At 43.2% G+C, this 18,391-nt stretch overlaps 1 protein-coding gene across 1 annotated transcript in view; it reads right to left on the bottom strand.

Annotated features, from left to right (window-relative positions):
* The window catches only part of LOC124802815 (thioredoxin-2-like), a 70,401-nt gene extending 52,279 nt beyond the window's left edge, over positions 1-18,122 (bottom strand). Inside the window, exon 1 of the mRNA XM_047263820.1 lies at positions 17,778-18,122. Coding sequence (XP_047119776.1) covers positions 17,778-18,122 — 345 coding nt within the window. The remainder of the gene's footprint in view (positions 1-17,777) is intronic.
* Between the last annotated feature and the right edge of the window lie 269 nt (positions 18,123-18,391).

Here is an 18,391-nt window from a genome sequence, read left to right on the forward strand (position 1 = left end):
AGTGTTATGCGCGAGAATCCTGCGCAAATTAAAGATTAGGATACATTGTAGCGAAAACGAACAAAATGTAGTAGTAAATCGAATCATCTGTCGTCATGAATAAAAAACATGACAGAATCATTTAAACCACACATACACATCGAAAACCGCGAATAACAATCATCAAAAATACGTAAAATCCCAACAAGACAGGAGAGGAGCATCTCACCAGCATCAACAGACAAGAAAACTAGTTTCTAGTCAGCCAGACTATATTACGTTAGAGCAAGAAACTACTCAAAAAATTTTTGTTTCTAAGCTGCACATGTTCGTTAAGAATAAATCCATCTTTTTGAGATACATGTTTGAAAATTTGTAGTTCCTCAAACAGGTCCAGTTTGCAACCCTTACTCATTTCGTGTACCAATTCTACGTCATCCAATTTCCATGGCGTATGCTGTAAGAGCAATAGATGTTCAGCAAACGTGGAATTGTACACGTTTTCCCTATTATATTTAAATATACCGAAACCGTGGTCAAGGATTTCAATAAATCTTTATCCTGCAACTGTTTGACTGTTATCATTTACCGTGAAGATTTTCAACAGTTTCTGCTTCAGCCATGTTTAAAATTTTGAGCTAAGGGTGTGTCATCATCTTCAGAGTGTCAAACTTTATTTTGAGTCTTCGTCGGCACCACATAATAGTACAATCAGGTCTAATCGCCTGTCACGATGTTATTCTCATACTTTGATCGTCCCTCAGAAAACTTCTTTAACACCTCCAGGCACCAAGTCACACGTCTTGTCGTCTGCTCTTCTGCCAGTCTATGCGGCACCTCAGAGACAACAAAGTTTCCTTATTTGCCAATCATCCTGCGGAATCGAACGAATTGCTGTTACATCCAGCCCTAAGGTATCCGCTATCAGCTTATAGGTTATTCGCCTGTCTTCGTCCAGCATTTTTCTCACAGCATCAATGTTTTCCTCCGTAGCTGATGATCGTGGCCGTCCCACCCTCTCAGCATCCTCTCCAGAATGAAATTTCCTCTTTGGAATTCTCTGTGCCACCTGAATATTGTTAGTTGTACGATGTGGACACCATCACCGAGTGCAAAAGTCATTTCTTCAAAGCACTGGTCTATGTATAAACACGCACGAAGTTGAACCACAAAACTACCCGAATCTCACTTCATGACTACGATGCCATAGTAAGCACTTCAAACTAACGGTGCTAGTGAGCGGCTGTGCCGAGAGATTTGGCACAGCGGCTACAATGCAAGTACGAAGTATTCTCAGAACACAGCAACAATCATCCTCCAGCGACTTACTGTTGCTTCGTATTGCGAAACTTTCCTAGTACCCTTTGTATATCGAGACTATCGTGTTTAAGGACTCTTGCTTAGAAAGTCGCATCACTCATGTCGAAGCAGAATAGGAGCCATATTGAAACAGCACATGCGCTTCACGCCAATGCTTTTATTTTCTTTCTTGCTGGCACTTTATTCCTTCCAATTGTTTGATCTCGTGACCTGGAATCCAGGTGTCCAGGACCTCTGTAAGTTGGACTTTTCAGTCACTAGGTTATTTGTAACATTAACGTGCTTAGTTCTATATACGTCTCTTTGAATGCTTCGATCTGGATGTCTTACCTTGCGTAATTTCCATGTGTGTTGTCTTTGATTATGTTGCACGCACATAGGTTTCATCGTTGGTTTTTTAAATAGCAAACGTAAATGTTTAAATTGAATGGTTGGCATATATATATATATATATATATTGGTGTGCAAATATTTAGGAAATAAGTCATTTTCACATGATGTGTCATTGCTGAGTGACTGAGTGACAGTTCGACGAAAAATGAACCTTACATAGAACGAAACGCTACGGTATAGTATAGAACGTAACTAAAAGAAGTACGGAGTTAGACGAAAAGAAATGACACCTTTATTCCAAGACAATAATTACTCTGAAGTCACCGAGATTTATGGTGGTCCGCTGGAATTATAAAAGGCATGACATGGCTCTTACTAGGGTTTTTGTTCATCACGGATGGCAGTGCTTATTCCGCAAAGTGCTTCTATGCTGGCTAGAACGCTGGTAAGGTGTTTTTGTGGTAGCGCCCTCCATTCCTCCACCAGCGCTTTTAATGACTGCTGGATGGTCGTTGAAGCATATGGACGAGCTGCGTTTCCCCAACACTTCCCACATGTGCTCGATGAGATGTAAGTCTGGGATCATGGACGCCAGTCCAGTCGCTGAGTATACTCTCGTTCCAAGACCTCCTCCATCTGCACACTTTGATGCAGTCGCGCGTTGTCATTCATAAAAGTGAAAGGGGGAAAGGAAGATTAGAGCTTAATGTCCCGTCAACAGAGCGGTCAAATGGTTCAAATGGCCCTGAGCACTATGGGACTTAACTACTGTGGTCATCAGTCCCCTAGAACTTAGAACTACTTAAACCTAACTAACCTAAGGACATCACACACATCCATGCCCGAGGCAGGATTCGAACCTGCGACCGTAGCAGTCGTGCGGTTCCGGACTGCGCGCCTAGAACCGCTAGACCACCGCGGCCGGCAGAGCGGTCATTAGAGACGGAGCACAAGCTCTGGTTGCTCCAAGGGCGGGGGAATGGAAATCAGCCGTGCTCTTTCAAAGGAACCATTCCGGAATTTGCTTGGAGCGATTTAGGGAAATCACGGACAACCTACTAAATCTGAATGACCAGACGGTAATTTGGACCGTCGTCCTCTCGAAAGCGAGTCTGGTATGTTAACCACTATGCCACCTCGCTCTGTTATAAAAATGAGGTTCATGGCCGAGTAGACCCCTAGAAAGAAGGGAGTACAGTATAGCGTTGACCGGTGAGTGTAACAGTTTCAAAGATTTGGACGTCAGTATATCCGTGCAACATTATGCTTCCCCACATCATAAAACCAGAGTACCAAACGATCGTGTTCGACACGATGTTCCTTGGTGCATTACATGTTACCACCTCTCGCTATATTATGGTACGTCCAGAATCATCAGAGTAAATCTGCAACTAGGGCAATATTTTACACTGAAGTCAGCCACAAAGTCGCAGTTATGAAGCAAACGGCTTGTTTGCGGACGCACGTTTGCTAGAACGATTTTGCTGCTGTTATCGTATACTTTCACAGTGGCAATTTTTAATGTGATCCACCCTGTATAAATAAGGACGTCTTTTTCGCTGAAAGATAACAATGATCTCAGGAATTGCCTCAGATGAAAGTGATTTGTTTCTTCTCTTGATATTTAGAACTGGAATAACATTTAGGAATATATTTCTGTTGAGAGGAATTTCTGTATAGCACTTCTTTTAAAAGAGAAAACAACCCACTGCCACCATCACTAGATTTAGATTTACTTTTAAAGTATGGCAAGGCTACAATGTGCAGGAAGGGATACTTAAAGTCTGAGGAAGACATGAAGTGTGCATGCGTATGTGTGTGTGTGTGTGGAGGCGGGGGGGGGGGGGGAGGAGGGAGGAGGGGGCGGCGTATGATTTGCCGCTTGTGGAGCAAAAAATTTTCTTTAGCCGACCGTGGAGACTGTACAAGGGTTTACTGTGGGAAGTGTGACCGGTAGCTGCTGTACCGATAAATTCGTTGGCATCAGATCTTTGTACGCTGGAGTACCATACGTTTGTGTGTTGTGCTACGGGAATACTTTAATAAAAGGTATTTTTTGCATTGATAATGTTTCCTTCACACTGCGGTGACGTTCAAAAGCATGATGATATATTTTAGCCTTATTTGTTTCTTTTATTTGCAGACAGCCTCATAACACATTGCAGAGGTTTCTTGCCGCTGCTACTACAATTTGCAGGCTCGTTTCCGGTTCACCATTTGATACATACGAATCTTCGAAACACTGATGCTTTTCCTAGTCATCATACCCGCTTTAACGCAGCCGTATACTTCACTTTTCGCTCGTTCGAAACAGCTGTCGGAAGACTTCTCCACTTCTTTTACAAAACTTGTGTCAGAATATGATATGGTATTGTTAATCAAAGAGCTATAACGATTGAATTTCTGCTGCGGTTTTGTACTTTATTAACAAGCTGACACTTCTGGCAGCTTTGTATTGTACAATAAAAGAGACAACTTTTATAATTGCTGTCAGTTGTATTACAAAAATGGCTCTGAGCACTATGGGACTTCCCTTCTGAGGTCATCAGTCCCCTAGAACTTAGAACTACTTAAACCTAACTAACCGAAGGATATCACACACATCCATGCCCGAGGCAGGATTCGAACCTGCGACCGTAGCGGTCACGTGGTTCCAGACTGAAGAGCCTACTAGAAGTTCATGAAAGCTGTGGTGTCACCGCCAGACACCACACTTGCTAGGTGGTAGCCTTTAAATCGGCCGCGGTCCGTTAGTATACGTCGGACCCGCGTGTCGCCACTGTCAGTGATTGCAGACCGAGCGCCGCCACACGGCAGGTCTAGAGAGACTTACTAGCAATCGCCCCAGTTGTACAACCGACTTTGCTAGCGATGGTTCACTGACAAAATACGCTCTCATTAGCCGAGACGATAGTTAGCATAGCCTTTAGCTACGTCATTTGCTACGACGTAGCAAGGCGCCATTAGCAGTTACCATTGATATTGCGAATCATGTACCGGCAAGACCGACGTTCTTCATTAACGGTATACAGTTAAGTATGCCACCAGCTACGTCCGTTTTTCTAAATTCTAATTTCCTTGTCCTGTTCCAGACCTCACGCCAGCCTGCGTGAGCTAAAACGCGTGCCTTTCGACCTCCTCCTAGTAACACGGTGTTGGCCCTCCTGCCAACCACAACAAAAGCTAACTACTCTTTTCTGCAAATGAATTTAATTTCTTCCTCTGCGATTTCAGTTATGTTATTGTTAGTGTGTACGTATTAATTCACATAGATAACACTCAGAACCGACTACTGTTAATACGAGTAAATACAGCTATGTGTACACTCGTGGAAACGGAAGCCAGTAATAGAAAAAAACATTATTGTATGTGTGTGTGTGTGTTTGTGTGTGTGTGTGTGTGTGTGTGTGTGTGTGTGTGTGTGTGTGTGAGTGAGTGAGTAAGTCAGGGTGAGGGGGAGAGAGAGAGAGAGAGAGAGAGAGAGAGAGAGAGAGAGAGAGAGAGGGAGAGAGAGAGAGAGAGGGAGAGAGACCTGCGGCCATCCTTTTGATGTCATTTATTATGTAGCTACCAGTTTCGGTGTTTCAGTGCACCATCTTCAGGCCTTAGCTCCAGCATATATCTCGTGAAATACTGTACAACGATTTCAGTTGGATGTGCAGGTTTGCAGCTTGGCGGGAGTCGGAAGGTGGAGGGAGAGGGCTGGGGAGGGACGGGGGGAGGGCAGAATAGCCTGGGATGCAGAGAAAGCGGAGAGAAACTGTTCCTTATCCACCCCCGCAGCGAAGGGTCGTGTCCATGAGCACCACAATCCACAAAATTCCTCAGGAGGTCCTAACTGCCCTCACACATCCAAGGTGACTGATGCTGCAGGACACCAAGGTGACCGTGGGAACTTCGTGAACTCCAAACAATTAAATCTTCGATTATCTCCTCCTCCTCCTTCTTCTTCTTCTTCTCCGTCTCCTGCGTCGTCTTCTATTCACTGATGGCCACCTAAAGTATCTCACACTACTGCAGACACCAATCAACAAAGCTTCTGCTTGGTATCTGTCAGACATTCAAAATTAAGAAGTGCCTCCATTGTAAGCTAGGCAGCTGTGTGAAAAACACAATTTATGTAAACGAATAAGATTATAAAAAGCCTTTACAAACAGACAACGTACTGTTTAGATACTCCAGAACCAGATTTCCTCCATATTTTCTTACTGAGATGTCTAAAATATCATCACCACTGGGAGTCACTCACTGAACGTCCTTCCATTTACCACCCAGATAGCAAAAAAAATCATCACATCCTTTGCAAGGATATAGACTGTCAATCTCAATGGCCTGGGATGAGGAATCTCTTACCAAAACTTTACCCTGGTACCTCAAAGTTGTAGAGGACTTGCCCACGAAAGGTAAAGGTCCCGAGTTCGAGTCTATGTCCGGCACACAGATTTAATCTGCCAGGAAGTTTCATATCAGCGGACACTCCGCTGCAGATTGAAAACTTCATTCTGGATCAAGCTTAAAGTCTGCATGACACTAACATTTCATTCCAGTCAGGTTATATCATATGAACAGATATAAAAATCCGTTGCACAGACAAATCGCTTACAAGTTCCCAAACAGTAAAACCACAAGAGAAGTAACACTGGCACCTTGATCCAAGGTTTTGATCGAATGAAGACGTATAAACCGTTATAACGAAATGTTGCTGTTGTTGTGGTCTTCAGTCCTGAGACTGGTTTGATGCAGCTCTCCATGATACTCTATCCTGTGCAAGCTTCTTCATCTCCCAGTACCTACTGCAACCTACATCCTTGTGAATCTGTTTAGTGTATTCATCTCCTGGTCTCCCTCTACGATTTTTACCCTCCACGCTGCCCTCCAATACTAAATTGGTGATCCTTTGATGCCTCAGAATATGCCCTACCAACCTAGCCCTTCTTCTAGTCAAGTTGTGCCACAAATTTCTCTTCTCTCCAATTCTATTCAATACCTCCTCGCTAGTTAGCACATAATAATTCTTTTTAAAGACACCAGTTGCCTGCTGCAACACAGCACAAGTTGTGATTGATACGTAGCAGCGCGTAATCGATCCGGGATCCCTTTCTGAAATTCGAGTGCTCGCTGACACCTGCAGGCTCAGCACTGATGCCACGCAGTGGCTCTGCAAGTATGGCAGAACTCTGAGGCTGTAACGTGGTTTCAAGACAGTTTGACGGCACTAGGCAGATCCTCACTGCAACAATACCTGCTCGGACGTGTACAAAAACTGTCCATCCACAAACGGCCTTTCCTCCTTTACGGCACCGCTTGACGACGTTTCTGCTGCTGCACCCTGGTCTCAGGCATGAACGGTAGGGCACCCAGCTTTCTGCCTTTACCTACCGAAGAAGTCGCCGCTTGCCTCCTTGCGCCCACAGCAAAGCCGCCTCCAATGTCCCGGCGCCGCCACCGTGCCAATGCATTCTCACCGAGCAGAGATACAGTGTTTATAAATTAACAATGTAGGAAAAGATAGATTGCTACTAACCGTAAACATAATACGCTAAGTTGCAGACAGGCACAATTAAAAGACGCACGTAAGCTTCTGACCACAGCTTTCGTCGGAAGAGGAAAAACACAAACGATTCATTCACACAAGCAAGCACACCTCACGCACACATGAGCTCCAACTCTAATAGCTCGGGCCAACTTAATGTTTGTCTGCGGTTCCCACAATACGACTCCCGCCTCCCAAGCCATCAAATTAAAACACAACGCTCAGTGCCAACTAGAAGGATGGCCCTTGCTTCATCCTGCAGCGATCATTGTGCCCCCCGACCCACTACAGACAATAAAATAATGATGGCTGCAAGAGCAAGATATCTTACACAAGGCACAGCAAGTTTGCTAAGTGAGCAGAACTTGCAGGGGTCTGTTATGTGGCGCCCGACTGCTGGCAGACCGCATAGCCTCAGTTGTCGCAACCTTATGTAAACTGCCAGTCAGCTCCTTTTGAAAGTACAGTGTGTAAACTTTTAGATGGCAGACCTCTTCCCAGTCCTGAATCGGTAGAAGTCGGTAGACGTCGGGAGGCTTCGGTAGGCACGCAGTTTCGACTGCTGCCAACATTACGCAGCTGACTGTGTTGTACAAGGCAGCCATTGTCGTCTGCTTCGTTACTGTTTTGCGCTGTACTGTTTTGCGTGTTTTTATTGTACAGTTGTGCTAAACATTATCAAAATGAGTGAAGAGGCAGTTGCTGGCCCATCTCGGGAATCGCCAACAACCCCAACCGGTAGGCCTATGGTTAGAAGGAAACCAGTATTACGTAGCGATGCTCGCAAAATTGTATTGCCACATCAGATGTGAGTGAGGAAGACTCAGACACACAAACGGAAGACAGTGATGGTGAAAGCGGTGGACCACATGGCTTTAAATGTTTTTACAAAAGTATGACATCTCGAATAAATACGAAAAACAATCTGCCATTCTTTGCGTCGTAAATTTTATTTCTATTTCAGACTGTTTCCTTTCCTTGCGATAAGCGTACTTCATTGCTGCAGTTAAGATATTTATTAAACACTAGCTGTACGCCCGTGCTTCGCAATGGAAGAAATCTCGGAAAGTTGTTGACCGATTGATTTAAAATTTTAGCACAACGTTTTTTAGGAATACGCCCGTGGTTTTATATACTTTTTTAACACGTTAGCGAAACGTGTTGCAATTTGTAGTGCCAGCACTGCAACTGGTAGCCGAGCCTTGTCCTCCCCAACGGCTCCCCTCCCCTCGCCGGCCAATGCTTGCTTCCTCCTCTCCCCGCACTCCCCTCACAACTCTGCCTTCTTGTAGTTAACACACTGTAAGCAGTACTCATTATAGGTATAAAATTGGCTCAACGGTTTCTGCAGTAATATTTGCCCACCGGCCGTCTTGAGCGAAATGTGGTCATGTCTGAGTTTTGTACTGAATTACTTGTGTACAACGTTACTAGCGCCAGTTCACGAGTGTCTCCAGCTCGTCTTCATCGTATCAAGGCAAAGTCTGTGACTTCAGTAAAACTGTATTAAGACATGGACTAGTGAAAATAGTAACTGTGTTAACACATACTGGCCTCCAAAATTAAAGCAACAAACAGATATTCTGCAAGGTTGCATTTATTTTGCCACAAAATAGTAGACACAGGTGACAGTAAAGCAGAAACAATGTAAATAGCACAAAAAGTAAACAGCTGCAAGATGCATAACGGTAGACAAAAATGTTCTTCCTTTTTTCTAACGTAATGGATTTGCACACACATTCCGACCACTGGTTAATGTGCTCAGTGTGGGGTATGACTACCTCTGTCAACAATACAGGCCTGACGAAGAAGGGGCATGCTGTGCATCATTTGTTGAGGAAATAACACCCATTCTTGCATTTGAGCTAGTCACTGTTCTTGGAGAGTGGTTGGTGGATGCAACCCGTCTCCTTAATGCGTCCCAGACATGCTCTATGGGATTGAAATCGGGAGAGCGAGTGGGCCACGTCATAGGTGTAATGCCTTCCTTTTCGAAGGAAACATCAACCACCTGTGCTCTAATGGCGTCGACAGTTATCGTCCATCACTACGAAGCCTAGCAGCACAGCACCTTGATGTCCCAAGATCTTACCACGATAACTGACAGCAGCTAAACCTTGCCGAGTCACCCTCTAGAATTACGTGAAGAGGTGTTCGAGTCGTCAACGTAATCCCTGCCGCACTTCCTCGATATCAGTCTCTTACCACAATGTTTGGACTCCGACATCGTGTTCCACTTTCCCTCCAGAGGCGAATCCGTCGAGAATCACTCTCCAGACCAAATAGAGACTCATTTGTGAAAAGAATATCGGCCCACTGTTCGATCGTCCAGGTGGGGGATGTTGACGACTCCACTTTACAGGGAGACGTGGCTTAGCCACAGCCTGGGGGATGTTTCCAGAATGAGATTTTCACTCTGCAGCGGAGTGTGCGCTGATATGAAACTTCCTGGCAGATTAAGCCAGGCTAAGCCATGTCTCCGCAGTATCCTTTCTTTCAGGAGTGCTGGTTCTGCAAGGTTCGCAGGAGAGCTTCTGTAAAGTTTGGAAGGTAGGAGACGAGATACTGGCAGAATTAAAGCTGTGAGACCGGGCGTGAGTCGTGCTTCGGTAGCTCAGATGGTAGAGCACTTGTCCGCGAAAGGCAAAGGTCCCGAGTTCGGGTCTCGGTCGGGCACACAGTTTTAATCTGCCAAGAAGTTTCATATCAGCGCACACTCCGCTGCAGAGTGAAAATCTCATCCTCGATGGTGAGTATTCATAGGAGGTGAGGGTATCGTCTGGAGTGCCCCAGGGAATCGTGGTTCAAATGGTTCAAATGCCTCTGAGCACTATGGGACTCAACATCTTAGGTCATAAGTCCCCTAGAACTTAGAACTACTTAAACCTAACTAACCTAAGGACATCACACACACCCATGCCCGAGGCAGGATTCGAACCTGCGACCGTAGCAGCCTTGCGGCTCCGGACTGCAGCGCCAGAACCGCACGGCCACCGCGGCCGGCGGGAATCGTGGTAGGTCCGCTGTTGTTTTCCATCTACATAAATGATCTTTTGGATAGGGTGGATAGCAATGTGCGGCTGTTTGCTGATGATGCTGTGGTGTACGGAAGGTGTCGTCGTTGAGTGACTGTAGGAGGATACAAGATGACTTGGACAGGCTTTGTGATTGGTGTAAAGAATGGTAGCTAACCCTAAATATAGATAAATATAAATTAATGCAGATGAATAGGAAAAAGAAATCCGTAATGTTCGAATACTCCATTAATAGTGTAGCGCTTGACACAGTCACGTCGAGTAAATATTTGGGCGTAACACTGCAGAGCGATATGAAGTGGGACAAGCACGTAATGGCAGTTGTGGGGAAGGAGGATAGTCGTCTTCTGTTCATTGGTAGAATTTTGGGAATAAGTTGTTCTTCTGTAAAGGAGACCGCTTATAAAACACTAATACGACCTATTCTTGAGTACTGCTCGAGCGTTTGGGATCCCTATCAGGTCGGATTGAGGGAGGACATAGTAGCAATTCAGAGGCGGGCTGCTAGATTTGTTACTGGTAGGTTTGATCATCACGCGAGTGTTACGGAAATGCTTCAGGGACTCGGGTGGGAGTCTCTGGAGGAAAGGAGGCGTTCTCTTCGTGAATCGCTACTGAGGAAATTTAATGAACCAGCATTTGAGGCTGACTGCAGTACAATTTTACTGCCGCCAACTTATATTTCGCGGAAAGACTACAATGATAAGAGAGATTAGGGCTCGTTCAGAGGCATATAGGCAGTCATTTTTCCCTCGTTCTGTTTGGGAGTGGAACAGGGAGAGAAGATGCTAGATGTGGTACGAGGTATCCTCCGCCACGCACCGTATGGTGGACTGCGGAGTATGTATGTAGATGTAGATGTAGATGTAGAAGTCCAGTGGATGCTGCGAGGTCAGATGCCAGTTGCCGTGCTGTACCAAGGCGGTACAGTCATGCTCGTACAGCCAAACAACGGTCCTCTCTTTCCTATGTGACACGGGGTCGTCCCTGTCCTGGTCTTCGGTATACAGTTTCGGTCTCTATAACCTGTCGCCATATCCGAAAAACAACAGAACGATTCACATTACGTCACCAGGCCACATCAGTTTGCGATTGTTCTGCTTCCACTCTTCCTATGGGCCTTCACCGCAGAGTCTGGTAGCCGTCCTCTCTGTGCCATACCGTCCGCAGCTCGTGGTCGCATTCGCGCTTCCCGAGCACAAGGTCCCGGGTTCGAGATGACTGGATGTTTGTGTTATCCTCATCATTTCATCATCATTCATGCACGTGGTGAGATTGGTCTGAGACAAGGTTGGTAATTTGTTCAGACGCTGATAACCGCGCAGTCTAGCGCCCCACAAACCAAACATCATCATCGTCTGTGCCATACTGCACCGCGATTGTGGATGTAGGACTATCCAGAAAACATCACCTCGTTTGATAGGTTCAAAATGGTTGAAATGGCTCGAAGCACTATGGGACTTAACATCTGAGGTCATCAATCCCCTGGACTTAGAACTACGTAAACCTAACTAATCTAAGGACATCACACACATCCATGCCCGAGGCAGGACTCGAACCTGCGACCGTAGCGATCGCGCGGTTCCAGACTGAAGCGCCTAGGACCGCTCGGCCACAGCGACCGGCTTCATAGGTTCATGATGTCATAGTTGGCATGGTTGTCCATCGGCGAGAATGCCATCTGCCGTGCAGAACACGATCGTACGGACATCTGTTGATAGTCTGCATGATTATATTGTGAATTAGACAGAAAACGCGGAAATAGTGGTTTGGGTTGTTGCTTTACTTTTGGACGCCAGTGTCTGTTCAAAAGTGACTTCTGTGACAATTTATTTACCTAGAAACTCTATACCGTTATTTACATCATGTAAAAGGCCTGTAAATTACTAATGCTAATTAACATACCAAATTTCAGTTCAAAGCATTCGACAGTTCTCATTAGTACAATTTGTAAAATACTATTTTTCTTTGTTAACTTTTAGTACTTTATTTAATTTCATGTAGCTGGATATTCGCTGTTCTGTTGTAATGTGTTGCTGTGTTTGCTAGCATTTGTGTTAAATTTGTGCTTTTTTCATTGATGTGTCGTTGTAAATCCGTTGTAGCACCTTTGTGTTTGTTATTGTCTGAGAATCGTCACTGTTGAAGTTTTTATGAACAAATATAATGTAAAAGGCTTGCATGAAGAGGTAATTGCACTAAATGCGCAATGGGCATCACCTAAATTGCATAAGATTAATGTTTGGTCATTAACTATCTATTTCTACATAAAGATATCAGTGGTTTTAATGATCAATACTGAGTGAACAGCTTTTGAAATGCCAAAGTAGTTGGCTAGTCGTTCCCTGTATGGTGTAACTAATGTTCCATAAAGTTATGCATATACATTTATGGGAATTGATATTTATAGAATTTGCCAGTAAACTGTTAACATTAATACACAAATAAATACTTTTGAGTGGAAGACGGTTTGCATCTGCTCAATACCTAAGCCATTCCTTAAATTCACCCAATGATTCAATGACTTGATATCTTGCAAAGTGAAATTTTACTTCTTTTCCTAAATTTTCCCCTTCAATCAAATACTTTACAAGACTTCAGCGTTATAATCAAATAATCTTGGCTGAAGACACTACAGTACAGAAAATATAATATTTATTCCAAAGACACCTGGAGCCGCTATCGAACAATCAGCTAATCGAGATGTTGGTTTCCATTTAATAAGATCGTGCAGTGTCTGTCACATCGACAGCCTATGTTCCAGAACAAACATTAGCGAAACTCGTTAATGTTCGGATGCCATCATCTCACTATAGCCTCCGTGCAGTTAGTATTCAGCTCTTTCGAGTAGTTGAGCAAGGAATATGTTGATTGTATGCACAGTTACCGTCGGAAAATAAAACCTCAGTAGCGTCCGAGGACGTCTGCAGCGGTAGAAGTCTCAGAACAATACCGTACTTTTTGTATCTTCGAAAACGAAAGGAAGAAAAAAGAACACCTATAACCCTCACTAAGAAAGTAAGAAGGTTTTAACCAGTTGAAATGGGCCGAGAACCATAGAGTAGAAACGTCTCTGCAGTGGCCATGCAGATGAGCAGAATTGGTTTTGTGTTGTCAACATACGTTGCCAACGTTGTCACACAATCGAGGGACGGCGTCCGTTTGTCCGTATATACCTATAGAATTCGAATATCATCATATCTCTAGTACAGACAGATTCTCTTGGTGAGAGTTGTGGATTTGGCACAGTCGTTTTGTAGACTCCATAACAATTTGCATTTGATACCTGGAATAAACTTAGCTCTTTGCTGTGAAGAGCAAAATGAACGTATATCACGTCACAGCACCGTCACGTCGGGGCGTATTCAGACTGTCTGTCAGATCACTTCACGTGAATTCGTTTAGCCCCGAACCGAACGGCGAAGGTGAGGTTATCAGTCACCATCCGAGATACAAAATGGTATAGCATCGGAACGGACAACGACAAAATTTATTAATGGCCGAAGCAAACTTCATAACATGAGTTATTCATGATATTTTACTCTCGATATGTTAGCGAAAATACATTTTTAATTCCGGTGGTACGCATAAAATATCATCCGAAATTGTGCTAAACGCATTCTCTGAAAATTATTTCGTGCAGTTTGTTCATGAGCCCACGCGAGTAGAAATGGGTTATGAAAACACGCTTGACCTCTTAGCAACAAATAATCCCGAGTCAATAACGAGCATCAAAACCGATACAGGGATTAGTGAACACATGGTTGTCGTAGTGAGGCTCAACATTGTTATCCCCAAATCCTCTAAAAATAAACGAAAGATATACCTATTCAGAAAAGCAGATAAAAATTCACTTGACGCCTTCCTGAAAGACAATCTCCACTCATCCCAAATTAATAATATAAGTGCAGACCAGATGTGGCTTGAATTCAAGGAAATAGCGTCGGCAACAATTAAGAGATTTATGCCAAATAAATTAAAAAACGACGGAGCTGATTCTCCTTGGTACATAAAACGGGTTAGACCACTGTTACAGAAACAATGAAACAAACATGCCAAATTTAAACAGACGCAAAATCCTCAAGATTTGCGATCTCTTACAGAAGCTCTAAATTTAGCGCGGACTTCAATGCGAGATGCTTGTAACAGTTTCCACAACGAAACTTTGTCTCGAGACCTGGCAGATCATCCAAAGAGATTCTGGTCGTATGTTAAGTATGTTAGCGGCAAGAAACAATCAATGCCTTCTCTGAGCGATAGCAATGGACATACTATCGAAGACAGTGGTGCCGAAGCAGAGTTACTAAACACAGCCTTTCGAACTGCCTTCACAAAAGAAGACGAGGTAAATATTCCACAATTCGAATCAACAACAGCTGCCAGCTTGAGTGACGTAGAAGTAAATATCCTCGAAGTACTGAATCAATTTATATCACTTAATAAATGAAAGTCTTCTGGTCCAGACTGTACACCAATTAGGTTCCTTTCGGAGTATGCCGATGCATTAGCTCCATACGTAACAACCATATACAACCGTTCACTCGGCGAAAGAGCCGTATCCAAAGACTGGAAAGTTGCACAGGTCACACCAATATTCAAGAAAGGTAGTGGACGTAATCCACTTAATTACAGGCCCATATGGTTAACGTTGATGTGCAACAGGATTTTGGAACATATATTGTGTTCAAACATTATCAATTACCTCAAGAAAATTGTCTATCGACACACAGTCAACCTGGGTTTAGAAAACATCGTTCCTGTGAATCACAAGTAGGGATATCAGATCGATTGCGTATGTCTGGATTTCAACAAGGCTTTCGGCACTGTACCACACAAGCGGCTTGTAGTGAAATTGCGTGTTTATGGAATATCGTCTCAATTATGTGACTGGATTTGTGATTTCCTGTCAGAGAGGTCACAGTTCGTAGTAACTGGCGGAAAGTCATCGAGTAAAACAGAAGTGATTTCTGGCGTTCCACAAGGTAGTGTTATAGGCCCTTTGCTGTTCCTTATCTATATAAACGATTTTGGAGACAATCTGAGCAGCTGTCTTCGATTGTTTTCAGATGACGCTGTCGTTTATCGACTAATAAAGTCATCAGGAGACGAAAACAAACTGCAAAACGATTTAGAAAAGATATCTGAATGGTGCGAAAATTGGCAGTTGACCGTAAATAACGAAAAGTGTGAGGTCATCCACCTGAGTGCTAAAAGGGATTCGTTAATCTTCGGTTAGACGATAAATGAGTCTACACTAAAAGCCGTAAATTCAACTAAATACCTAGGTATTACAATTACGAGCATCTTATATTGGAAGGAACACATAGAAAATGCTGTGGGGAAGGCTAACCAAAGACTGCGTTTTATTGGCAGGATACTTAGAAAATGTAACGATCTAAAAGGGAGACTCCCTACACTACGCTTGTCCGTCCTCTTTTAGAATACTGCTGCGCGGTGTGGGATCCTTTCCAGATAGGTCAGGACGGAGTACATCGAAAAAGTTCAAAGAAGGACAGCACGTTTTGTAATATCGCGAATGCGAAAATATTTTTTTCACACCGACCTAAATAGGGAGAAACGATCACTACGCTAAAATAAGGGAAATCGTGCTATACAAGATTGGAATAATAGATAATTGTGAACCCTCTGCCAGGCACTTACCTGCTAGAGAAATATATACATGCAGACACAAGAAGCAATAACTAAAACGATAGATGGAACCTGTTTATACTGACTATTATGTTTTTTCTATATAACTAATGATACAAACAGCTCTGTTTTTCTCCTTCATTGAAGCTGACCTTTTCGTTCTTAAATATATATATATTGTGAGCGGCAGTTCTGTTATTCTAAAACCTCAATAATTTATCGCTTTCAGATATCTGACCTCGCTTTTATAAGATCACCCAATGAAAAAGACATACAAATCATCACTGAACGTTTGCAATTTATCACAAAACAATGTATAATAACAAAATAAATATTATGAAGATACAGAAGCATGAAATCCACTACTATAACATGATTGAGTGCTTCGAAAGTCCGTTAACTTAACGATATTAGCAGACGACGATACCGTCAAAACTTTCCTTTCGAGAAACCTTGACGTCACGCAACGTGACGAAGCGTCGTCCTCTGCTAATGCTGCCATTTGAAATGGGTTATGGAATGTCTTGACGTGACGATCAGTGTGAACTAGCCTTAAAGAAACAGCTTCGTCCTGAGATCAGGTGACAATTCCAGCTTAATGTTAACAACATGCGTAGAAAGCAATGCTCACTCTAGAGATACTTCTTCTCTATGCCGAGAACCAGAGATGTTCTACGAAATCGATACAGGGTACGTGTCATGTACTAAACACGGTACGGCGACTGATTGGAGCGACCGTAAAGGCATTTCCCATTGACAGCCGCTCCCATCAGCCATGCCGCCGAGTGTCAACTTTGTTTGCGCGAATATTACGTATTCCTCAAACAACCATGACAAAACAACAATGATAGTAATTTGCTAATTGTAGTTATAGTTGATCGACCCGATTTTTCTGCACATTTAAGACACATCTAGAAGAAACAGCAATATATTGTAATATCTTTTCTTTTGATATGTTTATTTGTTCGCTGTTTAAATTCCATGTTCAACAGCATCACAACAAGACAGCAATATTTTGTAGTAGGCTAGTAGAATTTTAGTATTTGAATGTAATTTGCTACTAACATAAGAACGCTAAATTTTACTCGTGGAAGAGGGGAGGGGTATTATGTGTACATTTTTTGATGTTTTAAAATAGATCGTTATCTACAATGTATGAGAAGCCATAATGTATGCAGATGATTAAATAAGGTACAGATAGGTTGTTAACAATTTGGCATTCAGTTATGTATCACCGAAATGTAAGTATTAATAATGTTTCTCATCCATTTTTCATCCCTTATACTAGTAACAGATTCCATTCAACTTAAATAAATTTCACCATAATCGCATCATGCTTGATGTTCATTGCGATGTAATCATATATAGATATCATCTAATTATCATGACCTCTTCCCTGAGAATTAGCTACCGCGTAAATAAACATTTCAACAAAGAAAGGACTGTTTTCCCTAAGATAGGCCTCAATAAAGGAATATTTTATTCAAACGGTTCGTTTCCAAACAGATACTATTGCCTTTCCGGTGTAATGATGTGTAAACGACAACATACCACGACAAATGCAGCTTTAAGAGCTTGCACCCGATTAAAAAATAGTTCACGAAAATAGTGGGACGTCAAGCTGCTATTTCTTGTGGTATCGTTCTCAGTAAAATATAGATCACCACTAACGACTATTTTTTAAGCATGCGCAACAAGAATTAAAAAAAACACGACCGAGACCCACTCTTGTTTTCACTTCTACACACTTGAGATGGGATGCTACATATACGTAAAACAGTACTAAAAGGTAGTTACAAAGACAACGTTATTCAAACTTAGCACATCATATTTCAACTCAGTGTGCCAGACAGCAAGTAAACTTAGTTAGTGCAGAGCTTTTACTATGCGGAAAGTTCCTCCGTAGGTGGAGGGGTTTTATGCTTTACCACCTTTTTAGTTAACAACTCGTAGTTGGCTCCAATGAGGGAGTCCAACTTCTCGCCAGCCTTTATGAACAAGAATGTTGGGATGCTACTTATCCCGTACCTCTTGACGATTTCGTCGCACTCGTCGACGTTAACCTTGATGAAGATGACGTCATCGTGGGCATTAGCGAGGTCCGTGACACGTGGGGATATGATCTTGCAGGGGCCACACCAGTCGGCGAAGAAGTCGACCACCACCAGCTTATCGCCTGCCTCTTCCAGCAGTGTCGCTAGCTCCTCCGGGGTGGATATCTCTTTTACTTCAATACGTGGTTTCTTCTCTTTTGTTTTCACCTCCTCAGTCATGACTGCATATGAGGTATCACGAGTTTGGCTGTATGTTTCTTTACGAAAATGTACCAGGTCTACGAATTTTAATTGAGATAACGACTTCGGAACAACGTCTTTGACCAGAGACTATTTACGTTACTCACGGAGTATTTTATCAGAGTAAAGATTACTTTAAAGAAAAGAGAGTCCGACAGTGCGTTAGAATACTAATATCGATGGAAATGATCTCTGGCGACTTGTGACGTCATTGTTCAAAGCCGACGGGTTGTATCCCCTGCTGCACT

The sequence above is a fragment of the Schistocerca piceifrons genome, chromosome 6 (assembly GCF_021461385.2).
Source record: "Schistocerca piceifrons isolate TAMUIC-IGC-003096 chromosome 6, iqSchPice1.1, whole genome shotgun sequence".
Lineage (NCBI taxonomy): Eukaryota > Metazoa > Arthropoda > Insecta > Orthoptera > Acrididae > Schistocerca > Schistocerca piceifrons.